Below are 17,635 nucleotides of genomic sequence, written 5' to 3' on the forward strand. Positions count from 1 at the left end.
TGAGCTGCTAATAGACTCCGTATGTGGAATGCAGGCCCAGATCGTATTTTGGTCCACGGTGACGGACTCGCTGCATTTTTTCCACTTTTCCCACTCACCAGTAACTCACTGAACAGTTACTGTTGGTTGAAGTTATATTTATGAAGCTCTGAAGTCTACCGTCTGTCACGAGACAACTCAAGAACCAAAAAACACCATCTCAAAACAGGACGCATCCGTCTATTAGGGGCATAACTTTTCAATCCAAATTGTATTAGATTTTATTTTGTGGCAAATATCAAATCTTTTTGACATCAGTTTTATTAAATTTGATTCAAAATACTTTTACAAAGTGTAATATGAATACAAATGTGATGAGACCGACTCAAGTCTGCAAGTGTTTAATATATGCAATTAAAATCTAGTCCATAGTATTATATATACATTTAACAACCTTAAAACGGACGATTAAATCCACAGATCAATTCAGTTGTATTTCCACGTTGACACTCTAATATTTAGCACAGAAAGAACAAAAACACAAGTCAGAAAATATAACTTTAATACATTTTACTTTAATACATTCTACAAAGAAAGTAACACAAATAGTGTCTCATTACATACAAGTCCTGAGATTTCCTTTTTTCCCCAATGAGGATTTTTAGCCGAGAAAGGCCAAGAACAAGGGGGGGGGGCTTGCTTTACTAAGTGCTTCTGTGCAACATTGAAATGTTTCCTCTAGTCTGTAGAGTCAATCACCTGTACAGAGAGTGTTCATCCTGCTCTGGAGTAGCCGTCGCCAAAGGTGCTGCGTTGCTAAATCAAGTCAGCTAATATAGCTCTTAAAATCCAAAAGGATGACCATCCAATCAAAGCGAGACGGACGGGCTGGAGAAAGAGGAGGAGTTGCATGGAGACTGGAAGCTGAGGGAGCGGGAGGGGGAGCTGGGAGACACCTTGCAGGGGCTGCTCAGATCTCCATTATGGAGCTTCCAGTGCAGCTCCTCGTTCTCCATGGACAGGCGCTTGTTGACCTTGGACTCCTTCTGGAGGGACTCGTGCAGCCCCACCTGCTCCATGGACAGTTGTCTGTGGGGAAGACAATAACATCAAGTAAATGATGCTTAGGAGCACGAATATCATCAAGTAAATGTTGCTTAGGAGCACGAATAACATCAAGTAAATGTTGCTTAGGAGCACGAATAACATCAAGTAAATGTTGCTTAGGAGCACGAATAACAAAGTAAATGTTGCTTAGGAGCACGAATAACATCAAGTAAAACACTTTATATCTTAACCATTACCATAACCATAAACAATCATAGTATTGCTGAGTTTGTATCAGGGTGGGTGGATGGCTTAGTCTAGTGGTGAGTGCACTCATTGTTGATTCAACTCCCAGTCAGTGTTTGTTTTGGACGATAAACATAAATACAGTACATTACTTAAACAAGACGTAAATATATTACTTATGGCTATAACATAACGTACATCATGTACCCTTTTTCCCCCCAGTGGTCGATTAGTACTTTATTTACATTTTCTGATGAAAGTGTTGCAATAAGACAACGTATCACTTAAAACCTCTCAAGAGATAAAATAATGTTCTAGGAAAAGATGATCTAGTTGTCTCGATATAGCATTGTTTTAGAACATAAACAATTAAAACAAATGGTGCCGCTTACTGTGAGAGTGGCTTCTGCCTCCTTCAGTGTTTGTTCCAAAGTCTGCAGCTCCTGACTGTGGACCTTCTTCAGCTCTGGAGAGAGAGAGAGTCCAGGTTTACAGCATGAGATCCTAAATTACTTATTTTGGACAGAAACCTAAAAAACATTCAAAGGATGGGTATTGTTCACCCACCTTCCAGGGAGTCTTCACATTGCTGTTTAACACAGTACAGGTGCTCTGAATGGCCAGCTTCCAGCTCCAGCTTTGTGGATTCATGGCTGGCTTTCAGCTCGCTCATCTGTAACAAACACAACACAGGACAATTACTTGATATAATGAAATGCAACTGGAGTGCAAAATTATCGATAAGAACACACCTCATTAGACATACAGTAAGAGGCATGTTCCTTCAGCATATTATACAGTAGTTAAAGGTCCCCTCCACTCAAGGATTATTTTCTACATTCTCTTGGAGGCATGCCTTTGACTATATAGATATTTTTTCCTGCAGAACTCGTCACCAGAGCGCTTTTCACATTCTTCCACTGGAGGGGGGGCTTCTCTGTACTTCCTCAACATCTGAGTTGCCTAATCCTGGAACCTATCATGGTCGCTATTGCCCAGCTCGCCACACTGTCATCCAGGAAATGCTAACGTGAAACTGATATTATAAGATGATACATCTTCTAGTGATCTACAGTATGCATGAAAACAAGTGAGGGGGGAAGGGGGGGGGGGGGCGTCCATAGATCCTTACATTCTCAATGAGGACAATGGTGTAGGGATGCTGCTAAGCCATTTTCAGTAGTTTATTGATCATCACCATTTGGTGAAAAAACCAAACAAAGTTATTTATTTTGAATGTGTTAAAAACACGTGTGGAGGGGATAATTAAGATTCAGGCCAAAAATCACAATGAGTCAGACGTCTTGGGAAAAAGCAAGCGTCAGCAGCTACAGTAGTGACTGAGTCTCAGACAGAATGCTGACAAAGAACACCTTTAGGGCTAATGCACAACTTGTGCTGAGAGAATGACTCAACACTATGACCAGACAACACTAGCGGTAAATTACTGTGGTAGTAGAGATGAAGATGATGCTGGGGGTAAATGACTGGTAGTAGAGATGAAGATGATGCTGGAGGTAAATGACTGGTCAACTCAGCGGCAGCCAATGAAAACGATGGGGGCAGGGCTTGGAGCTAAACTGGCTTGGGAATAGTTAGGATGCCACTCGATGACGATTCAGATTCCTTTATTAAGCCATTTGTGTAATTGTTGCAGCATTACAGTGTATGCATTTTTTATTTCTTTTTTCACAGTAACGACAAACACCAACACAGACGGGACAAAAAACAGTGCAGTGGAGGATTAATCATTTAAATATATATATATATATATATATAAAGTGTAAAGTGCAGAGTTCCAGTAAGGACTAGTGCAGTGCAGTCAGTGTCATTGTGCCAGTATCACTTGGGGGCAGAGGGGGGGACCTGAGGCATTGATCAGCCTGGCGGCTGCGGGGAAGAAGCTCAGTCTGTGACGAGCTTTCACAGCCTTTGGGATCCTCAGCCTTCTCCCAGAGAGGAGCAGGGTGAAGAGGCTGTGACCGGGGTGGGAGGAGTCGGCCATGATCTTTCTCGCCCTCTTCAGCGCCCTGGAGTCGTGCAGGGACCTGAGGGAGGGCAGGGGACAGCCGATCACCCTCTCCGCAGAGCGAATCACCCGCTGCAGCTTGGCGAGATCTTTTGCCACTGCAGCGGGGAACCAGGAGATGATGGAGTGGGTGAGGATGGACTCAATGATGGCCGTGTAGAATTGGGCCATCATGGTCCTCGGCAGTTTGTATTTGTTCAACTGCCGGAGGAAGAACATCCTCCCCTGGGCCTTTTTGAGCAGGCCTGTGATGTTGAGCTCCCACTTCAAATCCCGGGAGATGGTCATGCCAAGGAATCGGCATGAATCCACGGAGGCCACCTGAGTGCCTCCCAGTATGATGGGAGGGGGCAGGGCTGCTTTCCTCCTGAAGTCCACTACCATCTCCACTGTCTTTTGAGCATTGAGCTCCAGGTTGTTGCAGCTGCACCAGCTCTGCAGCCTCTCGATCTCCCTCCTGTAGGCCGACTCGTCCCCCCTGGAGATGAGACCCACCAGGGTGGTGTCGTCAGCGAATTTCAGGAGTTTGACCGAGGGGTGGAGAGAGGCACAGCTGTTGGTGTACAGGGAGAACCAGTAGTGGGGACAGGACGCAGCCCTGCGGGGAACCGGTGCTAGATTGATTAGATCAACACATTAGGTTTGGTTCAGACGTCTGAGGTTATCTCTAGCTAAAAGCTAGATTCAAGATTGGATATTGGATGGATGTATCCTTTTATCACCAGTAAACTCTATTTCAGTTTATCATTTCAATGGGTAAATGTTTAAACATATCAATTTAAACCTTTAAATGTGCAGGGAACGCAAATACCTTACTAGGTGAAATGCTCCTTTAAACTCTTCCTTTGAAGGTGTAACAACAAAAGTACCAAATGGAATATTCTAGGTTATGGGAATGCAAATACCTTATTAGGTGAAATTACCCTTTAAATCTTCTTTCTTTACAGGAGAACCATCAGTGATTCAACTATAATCAATGTCATCAATGGGTACACTAGAATCCCATTAACTCGTCCTCTTTACAAGAGAACATCAGCAGTTAAAATAACCTACTGGGTGTATTTACCCTTTACGTCTCCCTTTCTTGTAGGATAATATCAATGGTTCAAGTAGCTTATCAGTGGTTCAAGTATCTTACTGGGTGTAATTACCCTTTAAGTCTCCCTTCCTACAGGAGAATATCAATACCCATATATCAAATTAAATCAAATACAAAATACAATATCAAAGTAACAAAAGGTGAACGGGGTCGAAGCCCTTGGAATATCCTTGTGTTCAGTCAGTTCAATCCTACCGGACTGTTGAGGTAACAGGAGTTGGGCAACAGGGGTATTCGAATCAGGCTGGCATTAGCCTTGAGCTATATCAGAGGTACAGTGGGTTGGCTCGCCATCTTGCATCGTCCGCCACACCGCCTCGTCCCCTCGTGGGCACACGTGGTGATGGGTGGTCTCGACTCCTGGAACTGCTCCCAGGGTGGAAACGGGTGCTACTGTAGAAAAACCTGGCCTGCTTGTGAGCAGGCATTCAGAAATAAGCTATTTACCATCTTTTATCGCTTCATCTTTTCATTGCTTTCAGAATGAATAATCAGGCTACTTTTAGCTATGCTAAGCTAAAGTAGGCCGTCTCATCCCAGCACGTGGGATCATATGCTAAAGTGCGCTAGCATGTGGAACATTCCCCAATCATATAAAACTCAAAAACAATCAAAATGTATATAGACCTTGTTCTTAACGTACAGCATATCAATACAATTATAAGTACTTCTGAAATGGTTCCTTCCTAGTTTCCACCAAATTGAGCTTGGGGCAGTTCGTGTATGACTCGGAATGAAGCTACGTTAATTAGCTTTAACGTTATTAGCTTGTAGCATGAAGCTAACCATTTTTGTACACTCGACAATTGAATAGCACACAATATTGATTTAACTCACCAAAACGGCAGGCTACAGCTACTTTACTGCAACGCTTCTTCGGTTTTGCAACTGGGGGAATCTTTTATAACTGTTTGATAACTGTTTTTATCATGCTATTTCCCATTTCATCTCGTTATCCAGCAACGTTATCAGCTGCGGCTTCTCCGTGGAATGAGTGTCTGCATCTGCGCAGCGCGAGACTCTAACGTTGAGACGCTGTAAGGCAAGGCGTGCGCCGTAAAGCAAAACGTGGCTGTCGCGACATGACGCAAATTAAAGGGCAATGCTGTAATTCAAAGGGACTTGATACCCAATAATATTAACTACTTATGTTCCTACATAATAGCCTTAACTATTTATGTTCTTATAACTTAAATAGTTATGAATCTGAAATCTGGGTTACACAGAGCCATGTTCACAGCATCCTCTGTGGATCTGTTGGCTCTGTACGCGAACTGCAGCGGGTCCAGCACAGGATCAGTAATGAGCTTCAGGTGGGCCAGGACAAAGCGCTCCAGGACCTGCATGACCACAGAGGTCAGGGCGACAGATCTGTAGTCATTAAGGCCTGTGACCTTGGCCTTCTTGGGGACGGGGATGATGGTTGAGGCCTTGAAGCATGCTGGGACGTGACACAGCTCCAGCGAGGCATTAAAAATGGTGGTAAACACCAGTGCGAGCTGGTCAGCGCAGTGCTTCAGGGCAGAGGGAGAGACAGAGTCCGGGCCGGCCGCCTTCCTGGGATTCTGACTAGAAAACAGCCGTTTCACCTCTCTCGCACTGACAGAGGGGGGGGGGGGCACTGGGGTGGGGGGATGGAGGTTGTGGCTGAGTGGGTGAAGGAAGAGGGCGGGGGGGAACCTCTTTCTCAAACCTACAGTCAGATTCATTAAGCTTGTTCGCAAGGGGGAGGCTATCAGGCGCCTGTGGTGACTGCGCGCCTGTCACTGACTCCAGTGATACGCTTACTTTCTGCACTACAGCATCTGAGGTGGGTGGAGTCACGCTGGCATGTGGCACAAGGTGCAGGTTAAGGACACTGGTGGAGGAGAGTCCCTGCAGGTAATTACACCTACCTGCACTTAAGGGGCACTTCACCAAAGAAACAATGTCGATTTATTTTGCACATAATACCACACACGCATCCAAAAACTCTGAACAGTTTTGCACACGTTCATTTAGTTTTGACAAGTTATTGACAGTAAATTAGTTTGAATATGGCCACCAATGTGGTCATCGGTGAGATTGAATCCTAATTAACACAACACAAGATTCAATGTCCCCGTTGACATGACTGGTGGCCATATTCAAACGAATTTACTTACTCTCAATAACTGTAAAACTAAATAAATGTGTGCAAAATAAGTTTTTGGATGCGTGTGTGTAAAATAAATCAGCATTGTTTTTTGGTGAAGTGCCCTTTAACATCGCCATTAACTCATTGAATTACAGGCCACTGGATTTAAAAACAGGGATACAGGATTAAAATAGTAATTCCAGCTGACCTGTTGCTCCATCCGAGCCGTGCATTTGTTGGCCTCCTCCTGGTAGGTGTGGTGGACCCTGTCCCACTCCGCCTGGTAGAAGGCCTGCTGCCTCTGCTCCAGCTGAGCCAGGTCCTCCTGGTGCTTCTCCTGCTCCTCCTGCAGAGCCACCCGCACATCCTCCTTCTCTTGCTCCAGGCGCTGGCAGGAGTGGGCAGAGCAGACTGTCCAAGAGGTTCGTTTACATCGTTAATGTTGGCAAATATTGGAGTAAACATTGGAGTAAACATATATATTAACACTTTCAGTGCCGGCCTCCGTTTCCTATTTACCCCGTTGAATGCCACCACCCACTTCAATGATAGCGTTAATCTGCCCGTCGCTTATCAATGACTGGTTTGCAGTCAACATTGTCGAAACGGATTTTTTTTTTAATTAATCTGTTCATATCCTTTTTATAGCATTTCGAAAAGCTATCGTTTTCTCGAAAATGTCAGGAAAATAGAAAGATTCCGTCATAAACGGCATTTATTGGAATATTCTCGAATACACTAGACACATTGTCATTTGTCGGCCTATTTATGAATCGTTTTCAAATAAACGCTAGATTATAGATAGTATATGTGTACTTATGCACGCTATAGAAGCGAGCGGAGAAATCGATTATCTTATTTCCTCAACAGCACACGCATACACATACGGGACACGCTGAGATATAGGTCAAAACAGCTCCGATTACCCCAAGACTGGTAACAGATTCCTTACCTTAGATCAGATGTTCTCCAAAAAGATTATTCCAATTCCTGATCGCCATTCCAAATATCGATCACGTTTATTGATCGATTATTGGCTGCTGTAAATATATATTCCAGGCTGCTTTCCATCTCACAATCACTTCCCTCGGAGCCAGTAGGCTCCCCCCCCACACATCCACCAGTGTAATCGAATGGCCTGCAGTTACACAGGGATAGACGATAGGGGGCGGTATTTTCCCATCGGAGCTCCTAGAGGGGCTGCTGTACCAACGGGAGACTCGGTTGATGAAATATGAATTCAGATCGCTAATAAAAAAAAAAAGACAATTCGTGTCGTCGGCACTCAACGGGGGGGCATGAAATAACGACAAAGCGCGTCGCTGGCACTCAAAGTGTTAAGGCTGTCAAAGTTAGCGTGTCATTAACGCGTTAACCCTTCCAGAGTCTGAGTTCTAGAGCTCCGCCTCCCTAAGAAATTTCACAATTATTATTATTATTATATATTTTTTTACATAATATGAAACTACAGGTTCATACTTTCAAAATAAGCCATCAATTGTAAAATTCGAGCCGATTGATTAAACATTCTGGTAAAATCCTTACCAAGTCGGGACACAGGGATTTGAAAGGATTCAGTGAATTCCAGCTATTTGATAAGAGAACTACACTCCCTCCCAGAATGCAATGTGATGTCAATGTCACTAGACCAATTCACACCTGGAACAAAGGCCCAGTTTATAGTCTGTTGTTCATTCTGTTATTCCAATGACTGGGCCCAGGCAGGCCTACAGCGACACACTTTGATTTGATGCCATGTACACACACTAGATAGAGGTTTACCTGAATACATTAGATATATATATATATATATATATAGATATATAATAGTATAGTAATATAATATAAGAGAGAGAGAGAGAGAGAGAGAGAGAGAGAGAGAGAGAGAGAGAGAGAGAGAGAGAGCTAGGGCTGGGCGATATAACGATAATTATCGTGATATATTTTAATAATTGATATATAAAAAAAAAGATCGAAAAATTATAGATTTTTTTTGTTTTTGTTAAACCCAGAGACAGTAGACATACATTCTTGCCTGCAACTTAAAGTAATGGCTTTGCTTGTCCAAATGACAATACTGACCAAATTGAGATTTATTTCTCTCGTCCATTTATTTTGTTTGCTTTCCAATGTAAAATACAGTTTGAAACAGTCTGTACACGGTAGGCTATGTGTGCTAGCAGAGCTAGTCTCCAGTCATGAGGCACGGTGCACATGTGCAGTGGTTTGTCCACCAAAAAAGCGCCAAAAGATAGAAAAGAAACTAGCAGAGCCAGAACTGTTCAACTCCCCTGGAGCCACAGCCAGCAGAGACGCCTGTTTACTTTCGCTTTCAAACCAGCTGCAGACTGAGAACTGGAGTGTGTGAGGGGATGCAACACTTTTATAATTATAAAAATATCGATAATTATCGATATCGCGTGATATGATATTGTTATCGATATCGTTATCGCAATATCATTTTTGGCCATATCGCCCAGCCCTAAGAGAGATAGAGAGATATAGACAGAGAGAGGGACTTATAATAATAATAATTATTAAATAGAATAATTTTCTATAGGCTTGCCGTGGTAGTCAGTGATACTGGTGGCATTCACTGAGTAAATGAATTGCCTAGTGCCCCTTTAACAACTTATAGGCTTGGTAAGTTTCAGTTTCACTTCTAGAGGGGATTTAACTTCACAAGACTGAATACTAGAGAACAGATGACATGTTACAACAATGGCAGAGGATTATTTGGATTTAAACACAGTAGCAGTTCAACTGGAGAGGAGCTCAGATGATCAGTCCGGAAAAGTATGTAAGCTATTGCTTTTTTTCTCTCCATCAACTGTGAGAGAATGTCCGCGGGTCCCCACACAGGAGATAGTTGGCGTGTGTTGGTGACACACATACACAACGACTGCAAAAAGTCGAGTCCCGTGGATATTATTGCAAGAGATAATTCATACATATTATGAAAAGCCAATCTGTTTAGAATTTGGATGGGGGGTAGGCGCTGATACCTCTCACCTCTGAGGGGTCCAACACCTTTTCACAGCGCACACACCGCTCTTCTCTTCTGTGTGTGCGTATGTGCGTTTCTTGGCGCGATGTAGTTCTGGCAAACGGAAATAATTACAATCATACCATCTAGCAAGAATTAAACGTATTTACAAGTTTAGCAAGTAAGGGCGGCTGGGTGGCGCAGCGGTCCAAGCGCTCGTCACCAACGCGAGAGACACCGGTATCGAATCCGGCTGTCAGCGTTGCCTCCGGCTTGGGCCGGCCGTCATACTGACTCAATTGGCAGAGTCAGCGGGAGGGGGGGTCGATGGGTGGTAATCTGGTCGTTGTAAACAGCGACTCCTACAGGTCGGTCAGGGCGTCTGCACAGCAAGGACAGGAGATGGCGAGGGTAGTGTGAGCCTCCCACACGTTACACCTCGCCAATGAGAGTCCGCGCTGGCAGGTGAAAAGATGTGGTTGGCTGACTCCGCATGTATCGGAGGGGACCGACCAGTGGGGGGCACATGCGAGCAATGATCAAGACAGGGGGGAATTGGCACGACTAAATTGGGATGGGAGAAAAAAACTAAAGGAGAAAAAGTGGATAAAAAAAAAGTTTAGCAAGTAAGGAGAAATATATAGAACATCTCAAAGCACTCGAAAATGTAATTTTTCTAAATAGGTACTTTCTGAGCATTTGGGAGAAATTCTAAATCCTTTTGTTCTCCGCCCACGGGTGCAAACATGACTTTCGACTCCCAAGGGTTAACAATTCTGTTAACGGCACTATTATTTTAACGCACGATTAACGTTTTAGAAAAAAATTATGTATTTTTTTGTATTTTTCTTTTTTACTAGACTTCACTCAGGTATATTATCGTTTTAAATTATTATTTTCTTAAGTTATTTTATGCATCACTCTGTTTTGAATTTGATGCAAATTTGCAATGCATACGGGTCATCCTTTTGTGTTAAATGGCTGCATAAAGCAAGCATTTGTTGACTCATGTTGATATCTGTTTAAGGTAGATTTAGAAAAGAAAAAATGCCATTCATTTTTGATTAATCGCGAGTTAACTATGGACAACCATGCGATTAATCAGATTAAATATTTTAATCGATTGATAGGACTAATATATATATATATTTCTTTATTATTATGATGCTCAAACTCTTCCAGAATGTATATGTGCCTCATCTATAATCAAAATGGTAAGATATCCTGGATTGGGAAATTATTATTGTTATTCAACAGAAACAGAGCACTGCTGTGGGTAAAGACAACACTAGAGGAGAGAGCAACTGTGAATTATATAAAGGTTCAGTGACTTTGAAGCCAATGCAAGAGTCGAATAAGGGCCACATGAAAAGTACTTAACTGCTTGTGCAAGGGGTCAGATACCTGCTTGTGCAAAGGGGTCAGATACCCGCTTGTGCAAAGGGGTCAGATAACTGCTTGTGCAAGGGGTCAGATCATTACTTTGAGAAATTATTCAGCAAAATCCAACTCGAGGCAAACCCGTTGCTGCTAAATGTTCATATTGAGGGGGAACTGCCTCGTACATTTGCATGGCAATGCCAACGACACTGCATTTTAAAAAGATAAGGCAATCACTTCACAACACTTTCAAAATATCGGATCATAATCTCTGCTTGCCACAATTGGTAGTTTGCCATCTGTAAATTAGAGTTAAGTGGAACCTGCTGTTGTGTCCGAGTCCTGGACCGTCAAAGCTGTTTCAATCGTCTATTCCATGACCCAATAAGACACGTGTATCCGATGCGACCGCCTGTGTGCACAATGCCAATCAATGTGCCAGCGGCTGGTGTTGCCTGCCAGTGCACATTTCCACATACGAGTGACTGCTGTGTACAAGGGAGTCTGCACTGTCACCATGTGGAGCAGGTGAAATGTGAAGCAGGTGCAATTTGGAGCAGGTGATTTCCATTCCAAGGAATACAGGTAGCTCTTCATTTAGAACCGGGCAGGGATGGGCATTAAGATACTGAATCCAGCAGTTATCAAATATGAATATTCTCACACAAAGTTCTCAAATATCCACTGCTCAGAGCGTGATAAATAATGCAGACTACGCGTCGTAAAAACAAAGCCTAGCCCTTCAATTTAGCATCTGGTCAAAGACTAGATCGTTCCTGACCATGATGCAGCGATGGAGGACCATCAGAAACGAGGAGCCGTTTCTTCTAGACTGTCCTACCCGACAAAAGAAACGAATGGTCATAAACACAAATCTGTAAAATGGTGTTTTTCACATGAAATCACAAAGAACCTCTTTAAATCTAGTGCCATGGACCCCATACCCATAGTAGCACCGATCCGTTTGAAACTTCAAAAAGGATTGTAATTTTCCACACATTAAGTTAATCCAACAGTGTTGACTGCTTCTCAGGCAGGCTGGCGGGACAATCCCTCCACTTGCAGCCGGGCATGTAGATGTCTTCACTGACTGCATAATCCTTCCGTTTACATCCAAGGAAAGCCTGCACTTGGACCGTGTGTGCAGCTGCAGACTCACCTACTGTATCTAGCCTAAAAACAAAAGCAGACCCGGTAACGGAGGCCAAACTAGACTAACATAAGAGACCATCCATCAGGCGGAATGGAGCTCTGCATTCCTCAGCCATGTGTAACAGGGGGATACGGTCACATTTCCCAGCCCAAATCCATCACACCAGAAGATGCCGTGGCTGATTTGGGGATGGAAAGCTCAACCTATATCGCATGTGAAAAGGGTAGTTGTGTTTTGGCTTCTAGCCAGGGAGATGGTGTGAGGTGGTTTTGGATGTGTACCGGATCCTGCTCCTGGAGGCAGAACCTCTTAACGCATCTGGAATCTACACTGTGAGGAGTAGTAATAATATCAGGGGTTGTATATCACAATAATTGGCTGTGGTCCAAACAGACGATGCAGAGACTAATTAGCTGCGGTGGATGGCGTGACATCATTGGGGGAACAAGCTCACATGGGCTCGGAAGAACACACTGTTCGCCTTCTGGACGTCCCCACCTCTTGTACCAATCTTCATCGGAGGTCTCTGTGGGTCTTAAAACTGTTGTTGGGTCTTAAACTGTCCTCCTTAGCTTGAAGAATGTGCTAAAGAATGTGGAGTTCAGTGGTAAAGACAAGTCATGTGTAAGTCCCAAGGCTGAGGTGCGTTTGGCCATAAACATGGGCTAGGGGTGGAGCCACCCCACCACTGCCTCAGTGAGATTAGAGATTGAGGCTGCTCCAAAGCCATTCCGTGTGTGGTAAAGAGTTCTGGTGTGCGTGTGCGAATGTGTGTGTATATATGCACCTATCCATGCATGCATGACTATTCAGCGAGAGTGTATTTGAGGGGTATATAGGGTGTGTCATTGTCTCGGGAGCCCTCACAAAAGCCTCAGGTGGTTTGGGCTGACACCACTATTCCACAGAGAGACCCATACAACTAAAACACATACACACACCCCTCTGCAGATGGGCATGTACTGTAATCCTTAGTAGAGGAGGTAGCAGACCGGGAGACTGGTGATGTATTTTTGTAATTGTAGTAGTAGTAGTAGTAGTAGTAGTGATAGTAGTAGTGGTAGTAGTAGTAGTAGTAGTAGTAGTAGTAATAGTAGTAGTAGTAATAGTAATAGTAGTAGTAGTGATAGTAGTAGTGGTAGTAGTAGTAGTAGTAGTAGTAGTAGTAGTGATAGTAGTGAACACCTCTTTGACAGTCAAAATATTACCTTCAAACCCTCCCTCCTTCAATCTAAAGGATTAACTCAAATCACACTAGAGCTCAGCAGTCTGTGTGGCTACTAGTGTGTTTAGTGGTTCTTGCAGATGGACTGAGTCACTGAACCCTTTGCCAAGTGGGCAATTAGGGGGCAAGGCAAACAGCAGAGAGTGGGTCTGAGAGCAGGTCCCATCTATCTGGGTAGTAGTGTGAGCTTTGGTGATAGCTAGTGTCAACAACACGGTATTAAGGTGAGTGGCTTGAGGTGACTTACCCAGCTCTCCTCGCAGGTTCACCAGCTCCTGGGACAGCTTCCTGCACTGCCTTGTGGCATCATCACGCTGAGGAAACACACAAACATACATGTTCAGTCATACACACAGTCATGGTGATGCACACGTGACAAATAAAAAACTAACTTGATAAGACGTTGGTATTTTTAGGACTTTGTTCTCTTGCAGCAACAGGCTTGGGTTTTAACAACATCATGATTCAAATGGAATTTCAATGTTATTCATTCTTAAGAAAGGGAAACACTGATGAACGACAACTCTCAGAATGGAAACTCCCTCCAGTCACCTCCCCGTCCCCCGTGAGGCATCATGAACACGACATTGTTGGAATTCTGAAAAATACCATCTCATACACTTGTCAAAGCATTGTTTACAAGAGAAATCCCCACTGATGGCAAGAGAGGAAGACAAAAAAACAACATTAAAACTAAGCAGATCAACTATAGTTTGAAACGCACATGCTACCTTCCCTTCTTTTAAGATCCTTTCTCTGTACTTCCCCTTCTGCCTCTGTCTAAGTTGGTTTTGCAGTGGAGAGGAGCCAGCCAGCCCTGCAGCTGCAGTGTTCTTACCTCCCAAAACCGACAGAGATTCTCCCAAAACAGTCTCTACCGCCTCCGTCTCATACCCAACTCCACAAGCACAACAGATCAATATATACACCACAGACAAACAGTCCTCCACATCCATGGCATAGCCTGCACAATACACAGTCTGTACAATGCTGCAACAGAAGCTACACACAGATAGTGAAGCCAAACAGACGAAAAGCCAAAAGACCACTTCACTAATCCATTAGCAGTAACAACACTCAAGATGAATTGCTACTCTGACCCTTCTTTGCCCCGGCCAGGATATATTCCTCACTGCAGAGAAGAACAATGGAGAAGCCGGTTACCCTCTCTCCAGTGCAGGGAGCACCAAGGCACACTCTGCTGCCCGAACAGCCCATGGTCCAGCCTCAGCCCGGGGGCTCAGGTGCTGGAGTCTCCCCCTAGCTATGGAGGCCTGGTATGCCAGGACACACACACAGCAGCCCCAGGTGGATGCACCACCTCTGTCCGCGCACCCCCTCCGAGACTGTGCTCTGACTACATCTGAGGCAGGACTGAAAAAGCCGCTCCATTGGCTCCCGGTGACTGTGTCGAGTGCTCTACCGTATTCTCTCTGAAAGAGGGGCAGGCTGCAGTGCGCAGAGGGTGGGGCCTCCTCACCGTTGAACAGAGGTCACTTTAAGACTTGAAGCAGCCGTGGAAACAAACGGGAGATAAAATCCAATGTGCAGGAGTACAGGGCTGGGTGACATTAGAGCAGGACTTCCACTCCGTGCGGTGACCTTCCCAGGAGAGGCTTTATTACCACCCGGCACCATCCCCCCCCCAACACCCATCCTCCAAAACACACTAAATCATGCTCCGCTTGGTTGGACAGGCTTACATTCTGCTGCACTGCTTTAGTAAAGGCTTCATTGGTAGGGGTGGGAATCACCCGTGATACGATATTATCATGATATTGTAATATCACGATATTGAGATTTATTACAGTTTACCCCAATGGAAAACGTTGTAAACATCTGCAATAAAAGAAATATATACATAATTTGTTTTATCCAATAAGATAACGTTTTCGGTCTGTTCACCTCATTCCAATCATGTAAATGACAGTAATGCCCACTAATAACCACACTGTACAATAACCCTGTTATAACAGTCATTTAAAATAGAGGGATTATACTAATGATTCTATTTATGCAAAGTATATATCTTAAATATATATATACAATATATATAATAAGAAAAAATATATATATATAAAATATTGCAATATATAGCTGTATCGATTTCCCCCCCACCCCTATTCATTAGTATAATCCGTGTATTTGAAATGACTCAGTGTTATGACATGATTCGGATTGTGTGTGAAGCAGGGTGTTTGTACTGGTGAGCCAGCACAGACCCCGGCATTACTGTCATTTAGAGGAGGCGGCACGGACAGGCTAATGATCTTATCAGACGTCATCTGTATTCACTCAGGGGAAAGCTGAGCCTCACACCGGAGGATGAAAATACTGCATTGTAATTTGTCACTGAGCCAACAGTAAGATGACTGTATAGACTTCCATCACCTGCCTGATCAATCGAATCTTAAAAGTAGGCGGGACAAGCACTATGGTGATTCCGGGCAACGCTTTCGCCACCTCTCAGACACCAGACACCATCGTCTGCCTGGAAGAGATCCTGTGCTGGGTTGTATAACTGGCATCAACTTTATATGTTGAGCTGGATTACGATGTTTTAAATATTCAACTTTAAACACTGGTGGTGCACTTGGTGGTGCAGCCACGACCGTAGCCCCTTTCGGGTCTGTGATGCACACCAGCAGGGTTGAGTGAATACACGGTCCATTATACCTTCATAGAAAAATCCCACAATTAACTCAGTCTAGCTTTTCTCTATCAAAACGCTCGTTGTACAAGTATCGCAGAGAAATTTCAAAGGTACTCACAGTTGCACGAGGGTTTCAAAGCTCGGTGTTGCTAATAATTATTTTTAATAATTTTTATAAACTGACCAACACTGCTTTGGGTGCCTGATGCACATGCGCTGTGATCACAAATAAATATACAGCGATCACAGCGCATGCGCATCAGGCACCGAAAGCTGGAAATAAAGCAGTGATGACCAGTTTATAATATTTTTTTTTAATGTTTATTAGCAACAACTAGCTTTCAAACCCTAGCGTTTGTCTGTCCAAAATCCTAGTGCAACTGTGAGTAACTTGACATTTCTCTGCGATACTTGTACGACGAGCGTTTTGATAAAGAGCAAGATAGAGTTAATTGTGGGTTTTTCTATGAAGGTATAAGGGATGGTGTATTCACTCGTCCAACCCTGTTGCCGTGCATCACAGAACCGAAAGGGGCTACCACGACCGTGTAACACATCTTGCACAGCATTTTAGCTTGTTCCAAGTCCCGACTCCCGTGTTTCGAGAACGACTGAATTTGTCTCGCCTTTCTTCTCGACCAAAGGCTGTCATCTTCTACAAGTTACCAAAAACATTTAAAAAAAAACTGAGAAACGTGCTGTGGCTCCCTCTTAACTCAACTGTTTGGGCTTGGGGGGAGGGGGGGTAGTGCACCGTTGTGAAGGAAGGGTGTGCTGCATTTACAACACAAAATGAGACCAACACGGCACCCGACAACCGTTTTCTCTCAATGATCTTGTTTTCATGATCGTGGGAAGTCAAAATCGTAATTAAAATTAGATTAATCGCCCAGCTCTATGGCAAACCCCCCCCATGTAATTGTGCAGTATATCCAGCCTCATGCAAAGAAAGCATAATGTACTTAAAGATGAGCTTGTGTAAGATGTAGAATAACTCTCCATGGTAGGTTTGATGGGCAGTAAATTATCAGGTTCCAATAGTCAGGAGATGTTAAATGCATATTATTAAAAAAAGGAACCAGAGAGCAAAGAGGGAATATGGTAAATGAATCATTCTGATCATCTGGGTGAAGGTCTTAATGTATACACTGGATAAAGATGCATTGTATGTGTGAGAGTTGTCATCATGAGGGATGTTTCATTGTGATCTTCATGTGAGGGTTAGGGTTCGTGTTCAGCCTGTGAAGCCTTCTGAGAGACACACAACTATGATAATGGTCTATATACAAACAAGTGAGACTTTGTAATAGCGTGCACACACACACAGCATCCATGCTAAATTCCTGCCTCCTAAGGTGAAAACTGTGACTGCTAGTGGGTAGGGACACTTTTGTGGACCGACCAACCAAGTGAGATATAGAGCTACTGGTCACAGCTAATAAACACGACTATATCTCAACCCTGCAATTGAAACTTTCTCTGCTTCTAGAGAATATATGGCAATCCGTGTCCAGTGTTGACAGGCTCATCTAAACAGGTGATAAGAAACACTGCTCTCTCTAATCATATCAAGGCAACGGCTGGGACATTCTCACACCGCGATGGCAACGTCCAGCCTCCTATTCTTGGTGTTGTGGGTGGATACTAGATTCCAGTTCTGGACACAGTGCCGACTGAGCTACACATGCATCCACAACATCATTTCATGCATCACAAAAAGTG

General features: G+C 43.8%; 2 protein-coding genes across 2 annotated transcripts in view; both read right to left on the minus strand.

Annotated features, from left to right (window-relative positions):
• LOC311226124 (uncharacterized protein) overlaps positions 1-17,635 on the minus strand; it is a gene marked incomplete at both ends in the record, with an annotated part of 109,877 nt that overhangs the window by 25,661 nt on the left and 66,581 nt on the right. The window lies entirely within an intron of this gene.
• Positions 683-17,635, minus strand: part of LOC311225095 (uncharacterized protein) — a gene marked incomplete at its 5' end in the record, with an annotated part of 40,142 nt that continues 23,189 nt past the window's right edge. The window contains 6 exons of the mRNA XM_084310300.1: positions 683-1,068; positions 1,518-1,522; positions 1,665-1,738; positions 1,840-1,945; positions 6,725-6,927; positions 13,508-13,574. Coding sequence (XP_084166426.1) covers positions 849-1,068; positions 1,518-1,522; positions 1,665-1,738; positions 1,840-1,945; positions 6,725-6,927; positions 13,508-13,574 — 675 coding nt within the window. The 3' untranslated portion in view covers positions 683-848. The remainder of the gene's footprint in view (positions 1,069-1,517; positions 1,523-1,664; positions 1,739-1,839; positions 1,946-6,724; positions 6,928-13,507; positions 13,575-17,635) is intronic.

Source organism: Notolepis coatsorum (genome assembly GCF_963971535.1).
Source record: "Notolepis coatsorum genome assembly, chromosome: 3".
Taxonomy (NCBI): domain Eukaryota; kingdom Metazoa; phylum Chordata; class Actinopteri; order Aulopiformes; family Paralepididae; genus Notolepis; species Notolepis coatsorum.